General features: G+C 37.8%; 1 protein-coding gene across 1 annotated transcript in view; it reads left to right on the plus strand.

The window, feature by feature from the left end:
• The window catches only part of CUNH12orf40 (chromosome unknown C12orf40 homolog), a 44,971-nt gene extending 17,947 nt beyond the window's left edge, over window positions 1–27,024 (plus strand). The window contains exons 2-12 of the mRNA XM_052747380.1: window positions 607–646; window positions 3,944–4,082; window positions 5,964–6,096; window positions 6,455–6,503; window positions 7,208–7,384; window positions 11,829–11,944; window positions 13,370–13,969; window positions 14,993–15,017; window positions 19,934–19,997; window positions 22,058–22,140; window positions 26,386–27,024. Of these exons, the coding sequence (XP_052603340.1) occupies window positions 607–646; window positions 3,944–4,082; window positions 5,964–6,096; window positions 6,455–6,503; window positions 7,208–7,384; window positions 11,829–11,944; window positions 13,370–13,969; window positions 14,993–15,017; window positions 19,934–19,997; window positions 22,058–22,140; window positions 26,386–26,865 (1,906 nt within the window). The 3' untranslated portion in view covers window positions 26,866–27,024. The remainder of the gene's footprint in view (window positions 1–606; window positions 647–3,943; window positions 4,083–5,963; window positions 6,097–6,454; window positions 6,504–7,207; window positions 7,385–11,828; window positions 11,945–13,369; window positions 13,970–14,992; window positions 15,018–19,933; window positions 19,998–22,057; window positions 22,141–26,385) is intronic.
• The last annotated feature ends 357 nt before the right edge of the window (window positions 27,025–27,381 follow it).

Below are 27,381 nucleotides of genomic sequence, written 5' to 3' on the forward strand. Positions count from 1 at the left end.
ATGTCTTCTGTCTGTTCTGGAGTATATCACCAGAATGTTGAAATGTAAAGGAAAGCAAAGGAAATGGAGTTGTTGACCAAGAATGTTGTTAATTGATGAGAATGGTTCAGTAATATGGTTTTTCTAATGAATTCCTTCATTTTTGCTTATCTCAGATTTATTTGTCTAAGTTATTAAGTTTGGGTTTTTTTTTTTTTTTTTTTTTTGGTTTTTTGAGACAGGGTTTCTCTGTGTAGCTTTGTACCTTTCCTGGAACTCACTCTGTCGTCCAGGCTGGCCTCAAACACACAGAGATCCGCCTGCCTCTGCCTCCCAAGTGCTGAGATTAAAGGCGTAGCTGGAGGGATAGCTCAGCCATTAAAGGCTAGGCTCACAACCAAAAATATAATTATTATAATAGTTTTTATTGCATTTTGGATTTCCTAAGAAATTTATGTGAAATATTACTATAAATGCTTTAAAACATTTTCATGTTTTCAGAAAATAATACAGATAGGTAAATTTTAGATTTTAATTTCAAACTTTCAATAACAATGGCAATCATATTAGAAATGGTCTGTTTTCTCTAATAACTAACTGTATGTTTCTTTCTGTCTATCTTTTTAGGACCAGGGTTCTGATAAAGCAGGAGAGAAGAAAGCAGAAGGTAAGGGCATTGTCATTTGAGTGATGCTAGCCTGTAATAGCAAATGTAACAATCAACTCCTGAATCACTCCTTGTCATTAATAGATTCACCTCATGGCCAGCTAGAGTGGCTCACTGCTGTGATTGTAGCTTAGCCCAGGAAGATTGCCACATGTTCAAGCCCAGCCTGGGCTGCAGAGTGAGTTCCAGGTCATCCAGACCTCCATAGGAAGACCCTAGGAGACAAAAATCTCAAAGTAGACTTCCTGTTCCTCTGGCTCTTACAATCTTTCTGTCTCCTCTTCTGCTGTGATCCCCGAGACTTGGGTGCAGGAATTGTGTTGCAGATGTATCAGTTGAAGCTGGACAGCACATGGGCCCTTGTTCTCTGCATTTTGATTGATTGTGGTTTTCTGTAATGGTCTCTGTCTGTTACAAGGAGATATTTTTGGATGAAGGGCCTTTATCTAATATTAAAAGTTGTTTGTAATTGACAATATTCTGAGATGTATTGCCTTAATATTCTGAAAACATAAGTAACTACTTGCATATGTGACCTCTTGAACTTTTTCTTTTGGCCATTTTGAACTTTTCTGTTTGAACAACTCATTTGTATGTAATCTTATTCCACTATGTTATGAAATACTTAATGGAAGATGTTTTGAAGATAATCTGTTACAGTGTCAAGGGTCTAATAGCAGATAAAAAAATTAAAATGAATGAACGTCTTAAAACATAGTTAAAACACATCACGATACAGGTGTAGGCGAGGACATTTTGACAGTGTCCAGCAGCACAGTAAGTAACGTCAGGGATTGACAAATAGGATTACAATAAGTAAATGACTTCTTCAAAGATGGGGAAACAACATTTAAATGAAGAGACAGGCTACAGATGGGAGACAGCCTTGCCAACTAGATATCTAGTGGAAGATAACTATCTCTAGCATGTAAAGAACTGCAAAAAATTAAACCCCAGAAAACAAGTCACATAATCAATAAATGGAGTAATGAATTGGATAAACAGTTTTCAAAAGAAATATTTGGTCAATAGACTCTTGGAAAAATGCTCAGCATTAGCCGTCAGGGAAGTACAAATCAAAAGCATGTTAAGATTCTGTCTCAGCTGGGTTTGGAAGACACATCTGTAATAACAGCATTCAGAAGGTTTGCTCAGGATTGCCATGAATTCAAAGCCTGGACTGGGATGAATAATGAGTTCTAGGTTAGCCTAAGGTACAGAGTGAGACCCTGTCTCAAAAAAAAAATCAATTCATCTCATCCCAGTGAGAAGGACTTATATCAAGAAAATTAATAACAAATGCTTGCCAGGATACAGAAAAAAATACCCCTTATGCCAGTAAATGGGAGTTCGGTCACTATGGAACCCAGTGTGAAGGCTACTCAAAAAACTAAAACTAGAACTACTACATGGCCCAACTGTATCATGTTTGGATATATATCTAAAGGACTCTTAAGTTAATGCAATGATTCTCAACCTTTCTAATGCTGCTGCGACCCTTTAATACAGTCCCAATAAAATTATTTTTGTTGCTACTTCATAACTGTAATTTTGGTACTGTTAGGAATCATAATGTAAATCTCTGTGTTTTTCAATGGTCTTAGGTGACTCCTGTGAGCCCAAGGGGGTTGCAACCCACAGGTTGAGAATTGTCGAGTTAATGTTTCACAGAGACACTTGCACAGCCATGTTTATAGCTACACTATTCATGACAGCTCAGAATGGGATCAGTCTGCATGTTCACAATCATCAGAAGAATGGATAGAGAAAATATACACATGGGATTTTATTGAGCTATAAAGATGTGAAATCAGCCAGGCAGTGGTAGCACAAGCCTTTAATACACACTTGGGAGGCAGAGGCAGACAGATCTCTGAGTTCGAGGCCAGCCTGGTCTACAAAATGAGTTCCAGGACAGCAAGGACTAAACAGAGAAACCCTGTCTTGAAAAACCAAAATAAATAAATAAATAAAATAAAATAAATAAAAAAAAATGTCATTTACAGGTAAGCTGGTGGAACTGGAAATAATGAAATGAAATAAGCCAGACTAGAAAAGACAAATACTGCATGTTTTCTTCCATGTATTGAACCTATATTTAAAACTATAAATAAACATGACATAATTATATATGGTATATATTGTGTGTGCAGGTCTTGAAATAGGAGATCACGAGAAGCTGGGAGATAGCTCTCGGGAGCAGGGAAAAGAGGGGATGATGAAATCAGAACTCAGATTAGGGGGAGGAAGGAAGAGGTCAGAGTCGGGAGTGGTGTGGGAAGTGGCATCTGGAGAGGAGAGGTGAAGGGAACAATTAAAGTTAGAATGACACTTCTACATGACAGTGCAATAATAAAACTCATTGTTTGGTAAGAAGCCTGGAGATACGGTCCAGTGTTTCAGAGCATGAGCTTCCCTGTAGAGGACCTGAGTGTGCTCTGGGCGCCCTCATCAGATGCCTGCAGCTCAGTAGATCCAACACTCTTATGGACTCCACGGGTACACTCACTCACATATGCACTCCCACACGAAAACAAAAGAAATATTTTTTAAAAATTAAGATGTCTTTGAATTTAGCAAGTTAAAGATGTGACTAAAAACTGAAGAATAATTATAGTTCAGAAACCCAGGAAGAAAATATAAACTGGATATATGTTGATATATATGTGTGTTTGGTTTATAGTCAACATTAAGCATTGTGATACAGTGAGTTAAATTAGCATTGGTTGCAAGTTAGTTCTCACATAGCTTTTGCTTTCCTGTTAATTGGTTCTACAATTTTATTGTTAGTGTTGATGTGTGTATATGTGCACGTGTGTGTGTGTGTGTGTGTGTGTGTGTGTGTGTGTGTGTGTGTGTATGTGCATGCCTGCACACACGCGCACATGTACATGTGTGAGTGGGGATGCACATGTATCACAGCATGCCTGTGGAGGTCAAAAAAAGACTTGGTTATCTCCTGCTAAGGGTTCAGGGGATCGAACTGAGGTCATCTGGCTTGAATCTCTGTGCTGTTTCACTGCCCTCCTCTTGATTTTTCAGTAGGCACTTGGCTATATCTTTTGAGATTTTTTAAATATACGGTGGTATGTAATTTATCATAGAAAAGTTTTTGAGCTGCAGATTTCAGTCTTTAGGCAAGCTGCAAGCCATCAGAATTGATTTCAGTTCCCATGTAAATGTTGTCACAAGTGTGAAAAGTCAATGGTATAGCGACTTGAGTGCATTTATTGTTTATGATTCTGCCTTGAACTGTTAGGTTGGGAAATTAATGTTTTTAATTCTTAATTATTGTAGGAATACTTTGAAAAGAACAAGTTAAAGTCAAAAATGAAATTACTAGGAGTTTTTTCACCTGTCAAGAATACCACTGCCAGCTTAGACCTTCTTAATCTATATATGGTAAATCAGATATCATCCAAGAAGGAAACACCCGGTAAGTCTTTCTAAGGCATTTGTTTTTATCTTTTTTTTTTTTTTTTTTTTTTTGGTTTTTTTTCAAGACAGGGTTTCTCTGTGTAGCTTTGCGCCTTTCCTGGAACTCGCTTTGGAGACCAGGCTGGCCTCGAACTCACAGAGATCCACCTGGCTCTGCCTCCCAAGTGCTGGGATTAAAGGCGTGCGCCACCACCGCCCGGCTTGTTTTTATCTTTATGTGGTAAATCATAATAACATCTAGCTGTCTAATTGCTTAGAAATTCCAGAACTCTAAGCATATGGAGAATTTATTTTAAAACTTTGTTGCCTTTTTAAATTATAAGCTTAACCAGAATTTGAATTAAGATCTTTTGTTGTTTTATTTATTTATCTCATTTTTAAGCTGTGTGTGTTGTATAAGATTAACTTGTTTGATATCATTAATTGGTCATGGAGTTATTATAATTATTATATTATTATTTCTAGGCAAATAGTCCCAAGTTTAGCGTGAGAGAAGAAAATAATGAATGTGTTATTATTTCATATCACTTGGGAAATTTGTACCGAAGGAAAAACTGAGAGATTTTTTTTCTTGGTGACTTTTTCCTGTCTTGCAATTAGAATTTCTTTTACACTTCTGGGATAGGAACTGTAAGAGTTTTGTACTTCTAAAGAAAGTTTATTTTGTCTCACAGTTTGACTTTCCAACCAAAAAAACTTTCCCTCTCTAAAGGGAACTAGGGCCTATTATTTATATTTTAAAAACAAGCATAAAAGTAAGAGTTCAAAAAATAAGACAGTTTGGGGCCAGAGAGGTGGCTCAGGAGTAAAGAGATGGTTGTACAGAAAGAGAAAATCCCACTAGAACTCTGTAGGTTCTATAGGGTATTGAGTAACAAAACAGTGATCCCACCTGCATAAAAAGATACAAGGCTCCTTCCTCTAAAGCAATGGTTCTCAACCTTCCTAAAGCTGCAGTTGAATACAATTCCTCATGTTGTGGTGACCCCAATCATAAGATTATTTCATTGCTACATTGTAACTGTAATTTTTCCACTGTTATGAATCGTAATGTAAATATCTATGTTTTCCGATAGTCCTAGGAGACAACTGTGGAAGGGCTGTTTGACCCCCAAATGGGTCGTGACCCACAGGTTAAGAACCACTAAAGTTTAAAGTCTCATCTAGGAGATGAGGTTAATCAAGTGTAGTAAAGTGTGCAAAGTGCTGAAATAGAGAAAACATATAGTGCTATGAGACTGTGTAACACAGTATCTGATACAGTCTAGTAACTGAGAAAGAAGAAATTAGGTTGAGTTAGTAGAGCCCTTTCTTTCTTTTTTTTTTCTTTTTTTTTTTTGGTTTTTCGAGACAGGGTTTCTCTGTGTAGCTTTGCGCCTTTCCTGGAACTCGCTTTGGAGACCAGGCTGGCCTCGAACTCACAGAGATCCGCCTGGCTCTGCCTCCCGAGTGCTGGGATTAAAGGCGTGCGCCACCACTGCCTGGCATAGAGCCCTTTCTTTCTTTTTTTTTTTTTTTTTTGGTTTTTTCGAGACAGGGTTTCTCTGTGTAGCTTTGCGCCTTTCCTGGAACTCACTTGGTAGCCCAGGCTGGCCTCGAACTCACAGAGATCCGCCTGGCTCTGCCTCCCGAGTGCTGGGATTAAAGGCGTGCGCCACCACCGCCCGGCTAGAGCCCTTTCTTGATGGCTTAAGAAGCAGGAGAGAAAAAATTAAATATCACTAATAATTGTTAGCAGCCAGTTTCTGCAATAACATGTATAGAACATTTGTAATGTACAGAAGAACATTTTCATATGTTCAAGCAACTGAAGAATGATATAGCAAAAATGATTTTAAAGCTTCTGTTTAAAAGTCACTGTTTAACATTTTTATTATAGAAACCATGAAAAGACCAACTTATGTGAATATGAACAGAGATTTGAAAATCCCACTAAGAAAGCATGAGTTAGAACTTCCAATGTCACCTCACTGTGTCCCTTCTAAACTGTGCATCGATGACATGGGAAAGAAGTAAGTGTCAGCTAAGACAGTGACTGACTGATGAAAGTTAACACTATCAGCTTGCTGTGTGTTGGGAAGTAGAGAAGGCCATTCCCTTCCAGCCCCATTCCTGCTTGTCTGCTGGTATCATGAATCATTAGGACACGTGTCTACAGTGTTATGCATGTCCTTTGACATCCTGTATCAGACAACGCCTATCCCAGTTCAATACAATTTCTTTCCTAAAACTTACTTGTCTTATGACCCTGTAGCAATGTACCAGAGTTTTCTATGTTGAGTGCTTGTGAGGACACTGTGAAATTTAAATATACATAGGACAATATTTGTGGCTGCTTGAATTTTTACTTCAAGTTTTGGTTTTCTATAGTGTACCCTATCAAAGATTATGTAGCAAGGAAGAAACTGGCCCAGTTCAGGTGAGTTTTAAAGAAAATTACAAGTTATTTTAATAATTGTTCCATGCCCTTAGATGATCTCACTTTTAAAATACTAGGTAAAATTAGTTATCTTTAAATTTTTTAGTTTCTCAATGATTCCTTTTGCAGTTTTAAAATGTAAGAAATTTACTCCAAAGGAATATTCTGATTATGAAGCTTCCTTGGAGTGATAGCAACATGGCCAGCCCTGTGTGTTTAATGCTCGATTCTTGTCAAAGAGTTACAAAGCACACTTACATAGAGATTGTTTTTAAGTACTTATTCATTTATTTGTGTGAGTGTGCTGTCCAATGCTGTATTAATTATTCTTATTTATCTTTGAATTGTCAGGTTTAAATTAGATCAGAAAGGCAGTGGAAGCTGATGGTAGTAATGAAAAACCTTGGACAGCCTGTTGTCTGCTTTATGGGTTAAAGAACCAAAGACTTCCTGTCATTAGAAGGTGACCCTCAGGAAAGAACTTGAGAGAGGAAGGCAGATAGGAAAAGCAGAGGGAAGAGTTCTTAGGAGACAACCTCAGTAGAGAACCTCACCGACTCAGTGACTCCTATGATCTACCAAAGGCTTGCCTTTCTTAGGACTTCCTCTTTTGTAATCATGCCCCTTTTCTACCCACTTTAGTTCTATTATTTTGACTTCTAGTTTCTGTACTTTTAGTGATCTTACCTTTTCTTTTCCTATAGTCATCACAAGACATGAACTCATACAGAATGTTCCACAAAACAGAAAACTACAGTTATATTCCACCATCTTTTCCAGCAGAATTATCTTCTAACAGACATATTCCAAACCAAAACTCCACCCCAAGAATAGCACCAAGTCCTTGGAAATGTGCATATGAGAAAAAACAAAATGAGCAGGTACATTGGAATTATCGTTTCTTTGATGTTATGTATTCATAATAGGTTCTCCTTTTCATAAGTGTGACAAAGATGGGTTTCAAATTGCTAAGTGTGGTGATAAATGAAGGATAGCATTTCATCTTATGCCCCATTCTTTATTCCCCTCCCCATTTTAACCTCCCATTCAGGTTGCTCCCTCTCTCTCTTTAACTATGCATTCTATTTTTCTTTCCTTGGGAGATCCTCCTCTCCATATAATCCCTTATTTTACACCTAACCTCTGTGGCTATATAGATTATAGTATGCCTGTCAAAATCTTAAAAGCTGACATCCACATAATAAAAGAAGACAATATTTTCTTTTTGTGTCTGGGTTATCTCACTCAGGATGTTTTTCTAGCTCCATCCATTAACCCGTGAATTTTATAATTTCATGTTTTTAAATAGCTGAATAATGTTGCATTGTGTAAATGTACCACATTTTCTTTATCCATTCATCAGCTGATGGACATTTAGGTTACTTTTAACTTATGGCTATTATCAATAACATAGTAATGAACATGGATGAGCAAGTTTCCTTGTGGTAGGATGTACAGTCCTTTGGGTACATGCCTAAGAGTGGTAAACTTGGATCTTGAGGTAGATCTATTCCTAACTTCCTGAGGAACTCCTACACTGATTTCCAAGTGGCTGTACATGTTTGCATTTCCACCAGCAGTGGAAAAGTATTTCCCTTTCCCCACACCCTCACCACCATGAGTCGTAATTTGTTTTATTAATCTGGCCATTCTGACTAGTGTAAATTGTTTTGATTTTTATTTCCTTGATGACCAAGGATGTTGACCATTTCCTTGTTTCTGTGATTTGTGTCTCATCTTTTGCAAACTGTTTAGTTCTGTTCCCCCTTTTAATTGGGTTATATTTTTTTCTTGATGTTCAGTTTTTTTAATTCTTTATACATTTTAGATATTTGCCCTCTATCAGATGAATAATTGTATAAAGCTTGTAGCTAGAGTTTTCCTGCCTGGCCCACAGTCAGGACAAATCTCTCTCACGTGCCAGTCCCACAGCCACTCAGACCCGACCAAGTAAACACAGAGACTTATATTGGTTACAAACTGTATGGCCGTGGCAGGCTTCTTGCTAACTGTTCTTATAGCTTAAATTAATCCATTTCTATAAATCTATACCTTGCCACATGGCTCGTGGCTTACCGGCATCTTCACATCCTGTTTGTCATCGTGGTGGCTGGCAGTGTCTCTCTGACTCAGCCTTCCACTTCCCAGCTTTATTCTCCTCCTTGTCCCGCCTACACTTCCTGCCTAGCCAATGGCCAATCAGTGTTTTATTTATTGACCAATCAGCAACACATTTGACATACAGAACATCCCACAGCACTTCCCCTTTTCTTTTTTTTTTTCAAAAAGGAAGGTTTTAACCTTAACAAAGTAAAATTACATATAATTTGGGAATTTGGGCGTAGCTTCTCTTACTACTTCCTGCTGGAGGGGGGCGCTGTATCTTATGGGGACACAAAGAAAATTTTAGGATTATGGAGTAGTCCGTGAGGGTGTATCGTCTGAGCCAGTCACCTTGAAACGGTTCTGGATGTTGGATCATCTGGGCCACGGTGTCATCGGAGACCTTTCAGGGGGTCTTGTCTGGTCAAACCTGATGTATCTTAATCTGGAACAAATCCATAGCCTCTGGCTTTCTGTGGGAACAAAAGAGACTCTTTTCCAAAGCAACATATCCTTATATCCAAATTTTGAAGTCAAGGTACCTTTAAAATATACATGTTGGCATAACTCAACAGCTTTTACAATCAAATGTTTTTTTGCAGTTAAAAATCCCAAAGACAACATAATCCAGATTCTCTGTGTAGTATTCATCTTCACGTGGCTTATTTTATATATTAATTTTACTGTCTCTTTAAAGACTTCATTTTTTAAAACTATGTATTTGTTTCTATAACTGTATATATCACCTTTTTTGTCTCTTTCAAGCCTACGTATATTTTACACACATTGTAAACTATTACATCTGAATCTGTCTTATTGTGAATCTGTTGCTTTAAACTGCAGCAGCTGTGGCTGCTGGCTCTGCCCACCTCAGCTCCCCAACATGGTGGTGGTAGTTTACCGCCAGCTCTGGGAGCTATCGTGGGTCTATGGTTTTATCCAAGCAGCGTGTAGCCCAAAAACCTTTTTTTTTGTTTTGTGCTAGCAAAGGCTAGAATAAAATCTTTAACACGGAGAGTTATCAATGATCAGTGTTTATTGATTATGATTATTTTGTTGGTATGGAGTGAATTTCCCCCCATTTTGATTTAGTGGTCTTGGAATATTTATTCCTTGTTTTTTCTTGGGTGTAGATAACCTCTTTAGATTGAAGTTTTTCTTTTAGTGCCTTCTGTAGAGATGGATTTGTAGATTGTAGATACTACTTAACTTTGCTTATTATGTTGTTTTTTATTTTGGAATAAAATATTTAGGAATAAAATATTTTAAAATGTTTTTCTTTCTTCATCTATTGTGATTGATAGTTTTGCTGGGAATTCTGGTCTAGACTGATCTCTGTGGTCCTTAGAGTTTGTAGAACATCTGTCCAGGCCCTCCTGGCTTTAGAGTCTCTTTTGAGAAGTTAGATGTTATTCTAATGGATCTGACTTTGTATGTTACATTGTTTTTCCTTGTAGCTTTTAATAATCTTTCTTTGTTCCATACATTTAGTTTTATGATAATTATGTGTCATGAAGCATTTCTTTTCTGGTCCTATTTGGTGTTCTGTCTACTTCTTGTACCTTGGTAGGCACCTCCTTCTTTAGATTAGGGAAATTTTCTTCTATGATTTTGTTGAAAATATTTTCTGTGCCTTTGACCTGGGGATCCTCTCTTTCCTCTATTATTTTTATTATTCATAGATTTGGTCTTTTCATAGTGTCCCATATTTCTTAGATGTCTTGTGCCTGGATTTTTTTTCAGATTTAATGTTTTCTTTGACTGAGATATCCATTTCTTCTATCTTTTCTTCAATGACTGAGATTCTGTCTTCCATGTCTTGTACTCTGTTGGTGAAGCTTACCTTTGAGGCTTTTGTTTGGAGTCATAAATTTGAATTTTCAGTTTTATGACAGTGTGGTTTTCTTTAGTGATTCTGTTTTTACTTTCATGTCTTGAACTATTTCCATTATTTCATTCACTGTTTGTGTATGATTTCATGGTCTTAACTAAGGCATTTATTTATGTCATCTTGAAGGCTCTTGAACATACTCATAATTGTCATTTTGAAGTCCTTGTGCTTCAGCTATATTGCGTTTCTCAGGTCCTCTTACAGAAAGTTGACCGGGTTCTGGAGGAGGCCTATTGTCTTGGCTGCTAATATTTGTTTTTTCATACTGCTGTTCGGGCATCTAGAGTTGGGATAACTAAGTTATCCTAGATGTTGTTATCTGGTCTTATTGTGGGGGGATGTGTGGCTCTTCTGTTCCATGGCTTCCGTTGCCCTGTCTGGCTCTTAGGAATGTGTGTTGGCTGTGATTGCCTGGTCGAGAGTGCTTCTGCAGGTCAGTGAGTGGCAGAGAGGAATAGAGGCGGGCTAGGAAGAAAGGCTGAGTGGGGACTTGGGCAGAACTAAGGGGATCTTGTCAAAGGTGGGGTCCCCAGAGTTACATGTGTGGTGGTAGAGGGGATCTTGAAAGTAGGCTGCAGTGAAGTAATGTAGAGAGACAACAGTGAGGACCTAGGGTGATGCTGGATCTGAACCAGGATGTGGAATCTCCAGTGAATGAAGCAGAGGTGGGAGGAGGGGCACCTCAAGCCGGTAGTTCCAGGGCTGAGGATGAGGATGGAAACATCAGAAAGAAGGACAGGATAGGATGGTGTGAACTGACTCCCCGAGTCACTGCCAAGTGTGGCCACTGGGGTTCCAGGTAGAAAGTGTTCCTTGGTAATGGGGCTGACACACAGGAATGGAGATGGGCTAAAAGGGAGGATTGAGAGGGTCCACTAGGTGGGGAAGCTGGGTCCCCCCGCAAAGTTTGTCAGAAACCCCAGGAAATGGAGGTAGGGTGGGGAGAGGCACCTGAAAGCAGTTGCTGCAAGATTAGGAATGAGACTGGAGAGATTGTAAGGGGAGACCAGATGGAGAGTCACTGCCCGGTCGGCCATCAGACATCCCAGGCAGAGAGTCAGCTGGCACAGAGGGCTGAGAAGGAGGGCTGAGAAAATCCACCTCGTTCATATCATAGAGACAAAACCTTGTCTATACAGCTTAAACTCCATATCCTATTAATTACGCTGTAGAGCAGAAAATAAAACATTAGATGATATCTACTTAAACATTCATTTTCTTGCTGATACATATTATTACTACACATTAGTTAGCAATTATCTGCAGATAGGTAAGTACAATTTATATTGTAAATATGTACATACTGTTTTGTCATTTTCTTCCTTTTTCAGTTCAGTAATGGAAAATTTTCTGATCCTTTATTTTCCAAATTACATAAACGTCAAGATATTTTCAGTCCATCTCAGAGAACAGCAGAGTTTGGAGCATCATACGAGAGAATAAGCAGGTGAGTAGGGCACAGAAGAGAAGATGATACAGAGTGTGGAACTCTAAGCCGTTACTTTGATTTTAAAAGGACATGAATATTTTTCAGCTGAAGATATAATGCTGAAAATCAGGTATTATAAAATATGATTTCCACATAGAATGTGCTTTATAACTTATGACATGTTCTATGATTATTCTCCCATTTATAATGATAGAAAACTTTTCTGGCTTTAATGGTGTGTGCTATTACAATGGATTATGTCTTTTAGTATAAAACATTAATTAGATGCTCATTGAGAAATCAGAGGGAATTATAATCTATGAACATATGACCCAAAACATGAATTTTTCTCTATTTAATCCTAATAATTCTTTCGGTCTCTAACCTGAACACATGACCTAGTGCTTAGAACTTAGTGTTTCTATTTAAATATTTAATAGGTAGTTAAAAGCAAAGTAGAATCAAAATTTTCAGGTTGAAGAAATAACTCGGCAGTTAAGAACACATGCTGGTTTTACTAGGATCCTGATTTGGTTCCTAGCATCGACATCAGGCAGCTAAAAGCCACCTGTAACTCCAGTTCCAAAGGATTTGACACCGTTGGTTTCTGTAGACACCTACACTCAGCTGCACATATGGCACCCAATAACATAAATGAATATACATAATTAAAAATAAAATGAATATTAACAATTTCTTGTTAACAGTCTTGTCTCTCTCCCAAAAAATTTTTTATACTTCCATTCCCTGAAATAGTCCAATCTCAAGTGAGTTTATAGTCAGCGGCAATAAAACAAAAGGTATTTTTGTTGTTACTATTCTTTGTCAGCTTTGATTGTTATGCATAAGCTAGATTTAACCCAGAGTTTCCATTTTTGCTTAGGGAAAGAATTTATAGGTTACCCAGTTCACCTAATTAGCCTTCATTTGGGTTACCTTATTTTTTAAAAATAAATTACATCTTTATTTTTCTTCACTGAGAACTTTGCAACTATTTCAATTGCTAAATTTGCTAATTTATAACTCTTTAAAAATATTTTTACATGAGATTACTTCCCTCAGTAGTCTTCAAAAATCTCTTTCTCTGTTTAACTAGACAGCAGCAACCCACAGTGGACACTAGGTTATTCGCTAGACTGTGCTGTAGATGACAGACTACTGAGTGGCATGTTTTGTTTGCTAACGATAAATAAAACTATGCACTCAATTTCACATTGGAATACAGAACCATTTATAAATGATTTTCTTGCCTATTAATAGAATATATGAGATAAATTTCCTTCCAAAGCATTATTATTTTCTTAAATATTAAGTTTAAAATGCAATTTGGGAAAATGCTAGTCATCCTCCAGTATCTTCTTTAAAGTTTTAAATTTAAGCTAGTGTTTGTAAATAAAACTGATCAAACCTTTCCTGCTAAATATGTTTTTATTTATTCCAAAGTTCAGAAAGTGGTGATTTCTTTACTAGAAGATCTGTGATTATGGGTGAAGATTGTGGAAGCCTCTGTCAAAGAAGACAGCCAGACTTTGCTACGGAAAAAACATCAGTACACCAGATTTGGGGGGATAATGGGAAAGAATTCTCCAGTTTTCTTGAAGATGTGAGCGAGCCAACCCAGAGACATCTGTCGTACAACCACGACTTGGACACATTTGTCAGTCACAACATGATCCAATTATTGAGCAGAGATCAGCCAGGGAGAATGGCAGCCTTTCCTAAGTGTGGTTATGGTGGTTTGAGTGGCACCTGTGTGGCCTCTTCTGATGGAAGCTACGCCACTAGTGGGGTCACTAGAGGGAATTGTACAGTTCCACAAGTAGCTCTTCCTAATCCTCCTCTGAATACAAGTTACTTAGGAACCTGTCAGTCAAAGAAGCCCTACCAGAAGGAGTCCAACAGTAGTGAAACACGTGAATTTAGATCTTTGGAGAAAGATTGTCACCCAACCAGATGTGGAAGAAAAGGTTGGTGTTGCACAGTCAGTTTCTCTCTATATATGTATATTACCATGTTTCATATATTTATACACATACACATATAGTTGCCTTTCCATATCCAAATGTTCTATATTTTTAGATTCAACTAACTCTATAGACTAAATCGAAGATGTCTTTGCTGAACATGCACAGACTTTTTTCTGACCATTATTCCCTAACCAGCAGAGCATATAGACTGTTTAATAGCATCCTCAGAGTTGGCAAGATGGCTTGCTGCTGACCTGAGTTCAGTCCTGGCAGCCATGGTGGAAGGACACATGCTGCATCTGCGAGTACTCATACACACACAAATGAGTATTTTCATAAAGAGCATTTTTACTGCATCAGATATCCTAAGTCACCTGCAGATGACAGAAAGAATATGAGAGTATATGCATTATGGGAACAGATTCAGCTATTTTATGCAAGACACTGGCATGTCAAGGGATTTTGGTGTCTATGGGGAAAATGAGTAGACGGGAAGGGTTTGGAACCAATTCCTATCAGAAACAAGGGGATGAATGTGCAGTACATTAATTTATATAATGTGCTGGGAGGTACATAAAGCCACATAATGTTTTATTGTATTATATCATGGACTACCAGTTTCCCTCTGCGTATCCTTCTGCTTTGAATTAAAAATGAAAATAAATGATGCTAACTTTAATTCAGTGTATGCTTTTATTTTTGAAGGAAATATTGAAAGTGATGACCAAGAGGAAGCGCTGTGGAGAAATACCTGGGAATACCCAGTGTGCTCTATGTAAGTTTTGATTTAGATCTACTATAATGCAATGCATGTATTCAAATGAACAGATAGAACATAAGATGATAATATGTTTGCTGGGTGGTGAGCAAACTGGTCTCAAAGAAGCCGTGCCCTTTTATATATAAAACAATGAGTAAAAGCAACTGCTTAAGGCCATGATGTTCACATTTTCCAGCCTCCAAGACCTTCTCATCTGACCATTTAGTGTTGAATATCCACCATATATCTTCTAAATATCAATTCCCTGATTAGCAGAAATAGAAGTATCCCATGGGTAGAATGCTTATTAGTGCAAACAGTATATTGCCTCTTTTGCAGTCCCCACAGGAATATTGCATGTTTGGTATAGAATCAACAGGGAGCATGAGAATGCAGTGAGGCAGTATAAGCAAGACTAGCCCCATTATGTGACATCTGTGTTCTAGCATCCTCTGCATGCTAATATTCACCTCCCACGGTCTCCTATGTGACAGAATAGATATATTCAGAGTTGCTCTCCCCTGTATCTCATCATTGTTATGCTTTTTTTTTTTTTTTTGGTTTTTCGAGACAGGGTTTCTCTGTGTAGCTTTGCGCCTTTCCTGGAACTCACTTGGTAGCCCAGGCTGGCCTCGAACTCACAGAGATCCGCCTGGCTCTGCCTCCCGAGTGCTGGGATTAAAGGCGTGCGCCACCACCGCCCGGCTGTTATGCTTTTTGTTACATGGAAATGATCATGCATCACCAGATCCAGCTTCCTACTGCTGATGGTGTAAAAAGTATTTTGAATCTTAGATTTTTTAATTGGGTCTTTTATTTCTTAAGACATGGTTTATTCCTTTGAGTTTTGAGGCTGCCTTGATGGCTTTTCTACAAAATTATCTATAATTATTGCTAATGCAGGGAAACATTATTTTAGCTGATAGTTACTGAATAGTCCTGTTTTTCTTGGTAATAATCATAATTTAGTCAGATCTTTGATTTTAAATTTACTTATACTTTTTTTTTTTTTTTTTTTTTGGTTTTTCGAGACAGGGTTTCTCTGTGTAGCTTTGCGTCTTTCCTGGAACTCACTTGGTAGTCCAGGCTGGCCTCGAACTCACAGAGATCCACCTGGCTCTGCCTCCCGAGTGCTGGGATTAAAGGCGTGCGCCACCACCGCCCGGCCATTACTTATACTTTTATTGTGAAAGAATATTCCATATTCTTATGGAAATTATTAAAGTATCTATTGATAAAAAGAATTTATACATGTCATTTTTATGGAATTGGTATTTATTAAAACTTAGGCACATAATGTATTTCTAAAATTGAGAAATGAAATTCTTGGTTCTTCAATCATCTGAAAGTTTGAGTAAAACTTTTGTTTGGCTTTAAGTTTTAAATTCAGCTTTTAAAGGTGACTTAGGACATATGGCACTGTTTCAAAAGAGCAAAAACAAAATGGGAAAAGGACCTGATTTCTCAATCTTGAGTGAAGATCTAAATTACCTGGAGTGATTATGTCACAATATAGATGTTTCCAGGCTGGGGATTTGGCTCAGTGTGATTTGGTGCACAAACACTAGGACCTGAGTTTGATTCCAGAGTTAGGTGCATTGATGCGCACTGCTAATCCCAACACTGGGATGGGGGATGGGGGATGGGGGATGGGGGGAAGGAGGATCCCTGGGGCCTGTTGACAGCTAGCTTTCCCTACTGATCAAACCCCAGATCTCCATGAGAGACCCTGATGAACAGCAGCTGAGGTTGAATTCTGGCATCCACATGCGCACACACATTTGTGCACACACATTTGTGCTTACACACCAATATGCACATGCATAGAGAATATAGATGTTTAACTTACATATTAAAATAAATGATCAGTTTGGTATGGTACTTGTCAATTCATATTTTTAAAAAGCTTCTTACATAATTCTGATTTGAAACCAAAATTTAGAATAATAATAGAGGAAATATGCTTTAATACTTTTTTTTAATAATCCCTAGGGGTGATATTCCTTTGAAAGAATTACATCATAAGCAGTCATGTGATTTTGACCATAATGAGGTAAAGCTCATTGTCACATTGTCTTTTCAATGAATTCAGTTTGTGGTGTCCTATTTTAGTATTTAGTTTACCCTGATTTAAGATTATAGTTTATTCATGCTTATTTTCATGTAAACTCATATTCTGTTATACTAGAGAAGTTATGGCTTAGAGTTAGAAAATATAATGTTCTTTGAGACAAATTAGACACATTAAAAATAGTTCTTATTGCACTGTAAGATTTTGTTGAAGAAAAAAGTGCTGTGTGTTTTACTGTTCTCTTGATGAGTACACCTGAGTCAGGAACTGAACCACTGGCTTATGTAATTTGATCCTCTTAACTGTATAGTTTTTCCTTAATAACTGTGTGGCTAATTTTATGTCAACTCGACATAAACTGGAGTCATCTGAAAGGAGGGAACCTCGATAGAGAAAATGCCTCCATAAGATCTGACTGTAGGGCATTATCTTATTTAGTGATTGATGAGGTCATCCTGGTGGGGCTTGGAAGACAATGTTGCTGAGAACAATGTAGACTATGGGGATTTCAGGGAGAAATATCGGCAACTGGGCTAGAGACCATTACTTGTGATATTGGGCAAAGAATGTAGCTGCCTTTGCCCAAGTCCTAAGAATCAGCCCAAGAATGGCTAAAGTGAAAGGTAATGAACTAAAGTTTTGGTGGAGGGGATTTCTAGATAGCCTAATGATGACTCTGTCATGTTGTTATTAGCAATGACTCTTATGCAGATCTACATTGAAAAAGAACAAGTAGAACAAAAAGAAATACAAAATGTACAGTTTGAAGAGAAAAAGAGCACAGGAAATTTAATATTAGAGCCTAGGTTTGTGCTGCAAGGGATGACATTACAGAATGGAATAAAAGCAGGAGTGTCCCAGGGCAAGACTGAATCCAGCTGAGCTTCCAACTTGTAAAAAGGAAAGGCCTGAAGGAGTTTCTGCTCCTAAAGTCAACAACAAAGGAAAGCTCATGCAAATGTGATTTGAGGGGTCCAGGAGCCATCCTAAGTAGGCAATTGAATTTGGCAGTGTTATCTGTCTGGTTCTGGCTTTGGAGTCACAAAGGCTACACTAATAAAGGGGGTGGGAATCTTCCTCCACAGTTAAGGAGAGATGTGGAGGCCAGGCAGTATGTGGCAGGGTAGACCCTACTTGAAGGCCTGAGAGATAATTACGTGAAGCTGGGAAAGTGAAGCCTGGATTACACTGGAGACACAGATGTTGGAAATGCCAGAGCCGTGAGACATGTGCCAAGAAGAGCTGCACACAGGGAGTGGCAGCAGCTCAGGAAAGAGGTGTGCTGCAGTCAGTAAGGCCGGAAGGGTAGAGTCATCTCAGCCCTTGACATCAGATATGGAGCTATAGGATTTGGAGTTTGCCCTGCTTGGTTTGGTCCAGTATTCCCTTAGTCTCCCTTTCCTCCCTTTTGCAATAGTAATGTGTATTCTGTGCCATTGTATGTTTGAAGTATGTCATTTGCTTTTTGCTTTTTACAAGGGATTACAATTAAGAGAATGCCTTGAGTCTCAGAAGAGACTGTGCTTTTAAATAGTGTTGAGACTCTGAAAGACTATGGGGACTTTTGAAGTTGGACTAAATGCATTTTGTATTTTATGGCCACAAGCCTATGGGAAGCAGGGAGTGGAATGTGGTGGTTTGAATGAGAATTGCCCCATAGGCTCATATATTTGAATACTTGGGCCACAGTTGGTGGAACAGTTTGGGGAGGATTAGGAAGTAATCCTTGTTGGAAGAGGTGTGTCACTAGGGACAGGTTCATGCCATTCCCAGTTAGCTCTCTTTCTATGTCATGGTTGTGTCTCATGATGTAAGTTCTCAGCTGTTCCTATTGCCATGCCTTTATTCTACCATCTCTAACCCTCTGAAACTGTAAGGCATGAAATTAAATGCTGTCTTCTATAAGTTGCCTTGGTCATGGTGTTTATCACAGCAATAGAAAAGACAGCCATCTTTTATGAGCAGATTTGGTATGGACATTGGACTGCATACATGCCTTTGTAGCCATGTACATGTTGGGTTGCTATATACAATCCCAGAGATGGGTTGCATGGTGTGATTCAACCACTTCTTTTCTTCTTAGAGCTTATATGTGTCAAGGGTTGAATAGGAAAGTATTTTTAAATGATAAAATGGTTAGGGAAGGCGTGCTGCTCCTGTGTTACCTCAAGACCTCACACTGGAGGGGACTTTTGTTTTGGGTGGTTCTTAGGTTTGCAGTATACACTGAGTAGAGCATGCTTGAGATTTTACTGGTCTTGGACTGGAAATAGTGTACATTACTTCTGCTCATGGCTATAAATGAAATTGTCTACAATATCTATACTGTCTACATCAAGTTCAAGACATCCTTAGAAATGTAAACTGGCTTTACATTCAAGAGGAAAAGGAGGTGACTAGACAATATCTCCTTCACTCATCTATAGCCCTATGTTCCTCCAAAAGACATAGGGAGCACTTCTTTCAGTCCATGTTGACTGTCATTTATCTGTCATATAGTAAGTCATACTTACTATACCATCTGTCATAAGTTGTCATATAGCAGGCTATAAAGGGAGCCTTTCTTTCAGTTCATGTAGACTGGCATATGGTCTGTCAGCTCTAAAGGGCACTTCAGACACTCAGCAGGGATACCTGAAGCCACATTCCCCCATCAGATTTTACAAAAATCCAGAGCAGAACAACAAAACAAACCCAGTTGTTTAACCTTTTTAACTTCCTAGAAATAAGGAAACACTCTGCATTTTAAAAATAAGAAAGGAAACAAATTCATAATTCATTAATCATGTAGAAAGTAATGAAATTACAACCAACTGTATGTTCTAGAGATAATTTATAATTCTAAACTTTTTTTTTTAAGGAAAAGTGGTAATTTATATCCCACCTTAAAAAAAAAAGTATAGAATACTACTTTCCCAAGTACTTTAATATCTTGCATTTTTTAACTCTATGCACCATGGCACCATGAAGCCTTTCTTTTTGTTAATAGTACATTTCTTAGCAATTGTCTACTCTACTCTCGATGTTTCTAAGCCAATTGGAATTTAAATTTAGTTGGATAGTTTTTTCTTTGTGAAATTGTCTTTATTGAATCAAAGTAATATAAAGCAGATGTACTATAAAATGAGCTGGTGGTATTGGTTGGATAGACATATGTGAAGAGTATTATGAATGCTTTGGATTGTTAAAATTTTGATTCTTTTCTTTAGATCCAGATGGAAGGAAGAAGAATGTGTCCTCTAAAAGGAAGGTCAATGTCTACTGAGAAAATCTGTGAGTGTAACTATCTGGTAACTTTATTATTTTAGAAAAGAAAGAAGTAGAAATTAAATTTTAAAGGTTTTAAAGATTTTTACCAGCAAGCAAATATTTAATAGATATTTTAGAATAGACTACAGTACAGTTGATTCCTTAAAATAGCGTTTTTCTTTTACAAAATAGTTATGATGAACACTTATAATATAAATGTACAGTTTCAGTTTTGTACTCAACTGTAGTTTGAGACAATAGGAACTGTACTTGAGAAAATGTCCCCTGTTGCATTTCCTACCATGGTCCCTAGAGGTCATTAGTCTCCTGGATTTTTTTGTTTTTGTTTTTTCCACCAGGTATTATGTTTTGAGGTTCATCCATTTCATTTTTTTAAAAATTTTATAATTATTTTGAACAAATCATTTATACCTTAGTTACTTCTTCTACCTCATGGATTCTTGGGTTTTTACCTCTTGAACATTTCCTAGATTCTTGAACATTTGGTCATATTCACTTTGCTTTTTCTTTATATGTATCCTAGATCATTTTGTCTGAACTTGTTCTCCATCTGTGAAATTCTCTTTGTGTAGTCTTATCTGTTGAGGATTCCCTGTGCTATGTGATTTATTGGTTCTTTTATTTTCAAATTTTCTATTTTTTTTTTAAATTTCCATTTCCTAAATGAAGTTTTCCTCCGTTTTTATAATTTTGCCTCCAAATTACTGATTGTTTTATCTACTTTGGTAATTTTCCTTCTTTCCTAGTTTGAGGTTGTTTTCTTACTTCATTTATTTAGTGTGAGTTCTGGGGAGTTGTCTTCACTTGGCTTTACATTGCCCACTGCTGCTTAGGGGGAGTTGGCTGCAGTAAATCTGCAGGGGTATGACAGCAGTCCAGTGTGAGCTTGTACTAGAAACCTGTGCACTGCCCATTGCCCCTGAAATTCAGAGACAGGTGCACTAGAGTCGCATGTGGGAAAAATTTAGTTTAGAGTCTTTTAGAGCAAAGAGGTTTTTTGTTTTGTTTTGTTTTTTGAGGAAATAATGAGGAAAGGAGAAAGAAGAGAATAAAGTAAGAATGAGAAGGTAAGTGTAAGGGTAAAATGTGTGCCAAGTAGGTGTAGAGAAAGAATGGCAGAGCAGTCTTTCCTGGGAGATACAAGTTAAAACACAACAAAGGAACAATGGACAGAAATGTAAATGCTAAAAAGATGAAATTTCAGAAGTGCCATGACCTGCATGACTCTAGGGACTGTCCTAACTGGTCAGTGAGAATGAAGAAATGACTGACGGACATACAGAAAAGCTGGGGTTGGTGCACTGTACACTCCGAAGGAGTACACACCAACAGTAACTTGGACACCAGAGTTGCTTTTATACATCTGAATCGAGGAGGCAGGTCTGTCCAATTTTAGTAGAAGGTCTCTGTGGGGGAGCAGTCTCAGGCTCTAGACATCAGGAGGAAGATGTTCTGTATACACTGCCAGTACTGCACACAGACCAGAAGGCTTGCCATGTCCGTGAGTCTGAGACACTGGAGTCCTGACATGGCTGTGCTCATGCCAACTACATGTATTTCCTTGGGACTTCATCCATTCCTTCCAGATTCACTCAGGAGTTCTGTGCATTATTCCGATGGCCAAGACACAGGCAAACACAGGCTGGCAGGCCTTCCACACCTGCTCAGAACCTCAGCCCAGAGAGTTACATTTGTGTGCAGGTGCGTAGGTTATCAGAGATAAGGCCACACCTTGGTTTCTGTCGTCACACCCTTCATATGCTGTTATGGGTAAGGTCCCTGGAACAGACAGGCTTCTTCCTTCTGGTGTCTGTGCTTACAGCACCTGTGGGCTTGCTGAACCTTAGGAGGAGAAAGCCTTCGAGTACACTGTTCGGAATCCTATCAAGCTTTCACTTTCCTTCAGTTTTCTTTTTCATCAGAAATAACTGCCCTCATCAGAAATTTCCGTGAGCTTGGCGCATTTTATAAAGTGCTGTTCGTTATGTTAGTGGAACTTAGATGTGTCTACTTTGCTAGAGTGTGAGTGGTACCCTCCTTCATGAATGGGAGTTTTATTTCAGATCTAGAGTCTTCGCAGAGCAGCCAGTCTGCCAGCTACTCTCCACGGCCAACAGAGAGCACTTTCAGCTCAAGTTCTGACTTGGTAAGCCCCTCCTTTCGAGATTGTTAATATATGCTGAATTAATTTAAAATTGTTTTTTTCTCTTTTTACATTGAGAAGAGTTGAGCCAATAGTGGAAATAAAAGTTACATAAACAAAAATGATTTTGTGAAAGTTAAAAAATTTTTTAAATGTAAAAATGTCAGAAATGTTAACCAAAGTAAAACCAGTATTTGAACATTAGTGATATATGTTTACAGAGATAATGAATATATTCTTATAAAAGCTTCTTATCAGGATATATAAATATACACACACTTACAAGAATATATTCATTATCTCTGTAAACATTTATCACTAATGCTCAAAGACTCCCCTGACTATATTGGCAAAGTTTGTTAGTCACTTTCCTCTGTGTCCTGTAGGATGTCTGGCAGTTTCTTCTGTGAAGCAGAAACCCTGAAGGACCATCCCACCTTTTGGCAAAGTTCAGTAGTCACTTTCCTGTGGGTCCAGTTTATAACAACATACTGTCAATCAGTCTAGGCAAGAGCAGCTTCTTGCCCAAATGGCTAGCCTTGCCACATTGAAAGCAAACTTCATAAGGAGTTTCTTCAGTGCCCACATATCTGAAGTAAATTGGTGATGCCAGGAGCAGATGTGTCTCATTGTTATGAAAAGCCCTAAGTTAACAAAACATTTTAAATGCCATATTCTATAGGTCTTTGAAAGGTTTGAAAACCATCTATCTATCTAAAATATATCTCTATATGATCTGGAAAGCATACCTAACATACCTACAATTTTTATTGTTATAAATTACTAACCACTAACCTATGTTTCCTGATTATCCTATATAGTTTATAATAATAGCTTTAAAAAACTAGAACTTAACCCTACATTTCCAAATGAACTGCATAGGCACAATACCTCAAACAAAAATAGAAACATACATATAATATGTTGTAACAAAAATAACCTTCAATTTTTATCAATATACAAAAATCCTTTAAACAAGAGTAAAAACATATATACAGTGTATTATAGCAAAAATTACCTTAATTTTGTATCAATATACAGAAGTCCTTTAAACAAGAGTAGAAACATATATATGGTATAATAAAAATAACTTTAAATTTGTATCAATATACCAAAATCCGTGCCAATGCAAAATATCTGAGACTAATAGTTGTCTTTTTATCCTATATTCCGCTAAAATATAACAGACATCCATAACTTACCAAACAACCAAAGACCACCCACACCTGCCAACTCTTGGGAATGTGGATGTCATTTTCTCCAAACCGCTTCCTGTTGTCTGTGGGCAAAGGGCATCTTTTTCAGAGGTTCTTGAGAAAATTTGAGATAATGGCTAAGTCCTGGGAAGACCAGCTATAACCTTTGTTGATATCACCTGTACAAGGTTCAGGAGGTCTCCCTTGATCAAACCTCATCCATATTATTCCTGAAGGAATCCACAACCTTTCGTCTCCTGTGGGAACAAAACTAGCATTTTTATTTCCATTTGATAAATATATTTTTTGACTTCTTTTTTAAAGTTAAGATATCCTTAAAGTATCGAGGTTGGTTCAATTTAGCAGTCTAGCTCACAATCCCATGTCTCTCAGTAGCTATTGTTTGTCAGCATTCAAAAAAAAATTTAAAATCAACACAACACTACATAAGATCCAGACTCTGTGTATTTCCCATCTTATGTGGCTTTTTTCTTTTATATTACTTTTATTTTCCCCTTAAAGATTTTACTTTTTTTAAACTATTTATTTCTGTGACAGTCTATACCCATTTTCCTTTCTTTCTTTATCCTATGCACAATGTAAAACACACTGGAATCTGTGTAGAGGTTTTTCCGTCTGGACTTCTCTTACTGTATTATCTTTTAGCTTTTTTTTGACTATGTGAGCAAACTTTAGACTGCTAAGCTACACCTGGATCCTTCACACAGCTCTCTTGGCTGGCTCTGCTTGCTTCCTGGTTCCTGAGAGCCAAGCCTAAAGCTTGCATCCTGGTCAGAAGTTCATCTTACCAGGAACTGCATTCAACCTTCCTAGAGCTCTAGAATGCTGACACTTGTGCTGTAGTAGGCATCTTTATTTAGCTTTTTAGTTTTTATGTTACGTACTGGCTGCTCAAGGGCCCACCAGCACACAGAACACTCAAAGCAGCTGTATCCTTTTTTTTTTTTTCAAGCTTTCTCAGGCATTATGGAAATTTGAGTACCACATTGGTAAGCCACAATGTTGTTGGATCTTCTTTTACTCTAGCCCCATGTTGGGTTCCAAAATGATGTTGGTTGTTTTGTGGTTCTTTACACTTTGGGGGGCCCCACCACCCAGGTCCCAAATAAATTTCATGGATGCTTATTTTTACTTATAAATGCCTGGCCTTAGCTTGATTTGTTCTTAGTCAGCTTTCCTTAAATTATCTCATCTATCTTTAGCCTTGGGGCTTTTATCTTTCAGTATTCCCGTATACCTTTTTATACTTCTTACTCTGTGTCTGGCTGTGTTGCTGGGTGACTGGCCTCTGAAGTCCTCCTCCTTCCTCTCATTTCTTCTCCCTCTTCTCCCATCTTTCTCCTTCTATATATTCTCTGCCAGCCCTGCCTATCCTTTCTCCTGCCTTGCTTGCTATTGGCCATTCAGCTCTTTATTAGATCATCAGGTGTTTTAGTCAGGCACAGTAACACAGCTTCACAGAGTTAAACAAATGTAGCATAAACAAAAGTAACACATTTTAAAATAATATTCCCCAACAGAACCCTATTCTATGCTTCCACTAGTTTGTTCTTGAATGACTGTGGTTGCTTCTCAAAAGATCTTAGTATTTCATTTTTGCCCCAACTTCTTCTCTGAGTAGCAAAGTTCATGACTTTCTAAGAACACAAATTTAATCATGTTAATCTTATTCAGTGTGTTCCTGCTTTACTAACCCATCTAAACTCTTTACAGCATCTCCTGACTCCGTGAAATCTGGCTCCTGACTGCATTGAGTATTCTCCCTTCCTTGTCATGATTTACACATACTGGGTTTCCAGTTCCTTCTCTGCTTTGGTTTTATGAGGTCCCATCTGACAGTTGTTGGCCCTAATTCCTGCGCTAATGGAGTCCTAATCAGACAGTCCTTTCCTACACTTGTATCTCGCAGAGTAGTGCCTTCTTTCTTCACCATTTCCTGAGGTCTTTGACCCATTCTTTTATAGATTTTGCTTCTTGGGTCTCATCTTAGTTGTGTTTCAAGCCTCAGTATTTTTTCAGTGAGTTCTTCAATGGCTCCCCAGTCTAAATGGGGCCTCATAGCTACGTTTGCAAAGTGCTTCATTCTTTTTCTTCGTAATACCTTCTCATTTTTTTTCAGGTGTACGATTATTTGATGAATTTCATTTTTACCTATGTAATACATGTCTAAGAAAGCAGCAGCTGTGCTCTTCCATCTGAGCGCAAATGTCACTCATATTTAATAGGTGGAATGCACAGGACTCTCCAGTTTGTGCTTAACTAATTTTAGTGAACTTCTTGGGCTCCTTTTGCTTCCCAGTGTCAGTCAGATAAAGTCTAGATCTAATTTTAGTTTTTTTGTTATTCAAACTTTCTCTGCTTCCCAGCTTGAATAGTCAATATGTATTTTATTTTTCTTCACCATGGGAGTAACTGAAATGCTAATTTCACACATTCATGGCATGTATTCTACTACTGAGCTACAATTCCAGCAAACAATACATTTTAATTACAATATCCATATGCTATTTTCATAAATTTATTTATAAAGTTGAGAAATGGAAGTCAGCAAAGTTTGTCCCTTTATGTAACAGTTGTAGTATTTATTTTAACCACTCAATTTATAGTAACCTGATACCTTTGTTTTCTCCTTAAGTGTCTTTCGTGGGATGAATTAATAACAGTTATGTAACTGACTTTCACTTAAGGAGCCAATGAATGAACGAGGGTATACTTATTAGCTGCTCCCTGGGAACATGTTACTTCTCTGCCCCTTTTAAGTAGTTGAAGAGTGCTGTGGGATAATGAGGCCGGTAGTTCTCTTCTGCATTTTTATTGCAGTGACAATTGTTAGTATTGCTATTTTAAACTCATAGCTTTCTGGGATCCGTGGGAGAGTCTTTGACTAATCTTTGATATTATATCTGCTTTGATTTGTAACTTACCAAGCAAGCTTTCTTCAGTTTTCAGAAACTTCCTATCCTGTGAATTTAAAGACTATTTTGAAAAGGCCATTTTTCAATTTACCATAGATTCCTTTCATTTCTTTCAGCTATCTGAAGATGAAGATCAGATACAGCAGCAAATTGAAGATTCAAATAAGAAAGCCACAGAAACAACTGATAACTTAGAAAAGGTGGAAGATCACTTAGGTGACATAATTGTGAAAGACAATGTCAAAATTCATAATCACAATGATAATGTTAACCAGTCTTCAGTGAAAAATGATGCTGATCAATGTCCAGAGTCTCAGTGCAATTCAGAGCACGTGTCACAAAACCAAACCAATAATGACTGTGTGCTTCAGGCTGGGAGATGTGACATAGGGGTGCAGACAGAGAAAGAGCTGGTTATGGGGAAAACAGCCGAGGCTGCCGTACAGTGTACCATCATTTGCCAATGCTCATGTCAAAGTTGGCCCAGTGTTCCCGTAGAAGAGGAGCCTTCCCTTCAGGAGGCTGGCAGCTGCAGTGAAGATATTATGGCAGATACCACTGGAGGGCAGGAGACCCAGATAGATAACTCACTCTAAAATCTCCATTTAGAATGCAGGGTTTCATTTAACCTTGGAAGGCAATAGGAAATGTTTAATCTTCATTAACATAATAAGTAATGAGAAAATGAGGCTGAGCATAAAGGGGAGTTTCTAAGTTTTGCTGTTTCTATGCAAATGTAATATTTCCGTTTTTAATATTTTATGTAGGCATTTCTTTAATAGCCTTATTTGTAGAAATTTGCATATATATGCTGCCATTTTCAACATATATGTTGCCATTCTCATGTTTACTCTTCCTTATTTGGATTAAAAATATGCACAACTTCTTTATTTCTGTTGATAATCATTATAAATCTTGATAAAGTTAAATTGTCCAACAAATGTTCTCTTTAAAAATGTTAGCCATGCCAGCCAGGGTGGTCTTCAACCTTCGCTCTCCCTGTCCTCCAAAGCCAACCCCTGTCTGTGCCACAGCGCTTACAGACCACCAGCTGCAGCTTCCCCTTCCTCTGTGCCCTCATCTCCACAAGACCACACAGATCTCCAGCCTTT

The sequence above is a fragment of the Peromyscus californicus genome, unplaced genomic scaffold (genome assembly GCF_007827085.1).
Source record: "Peromyscus californicus insignis strain IS unplaced genomic scaffold, ASM782708v3 Scaffold_20__1_contigs__length_68692818, whole genome shotgun sequence".
Classification (NCBI taxonomy): domain Eukaryota; kingdom Metazoa; phylum Chordata; class Mammalia; order Rodentia; family Cricetidae; genus Peromyscus; species Peromyscus californicus.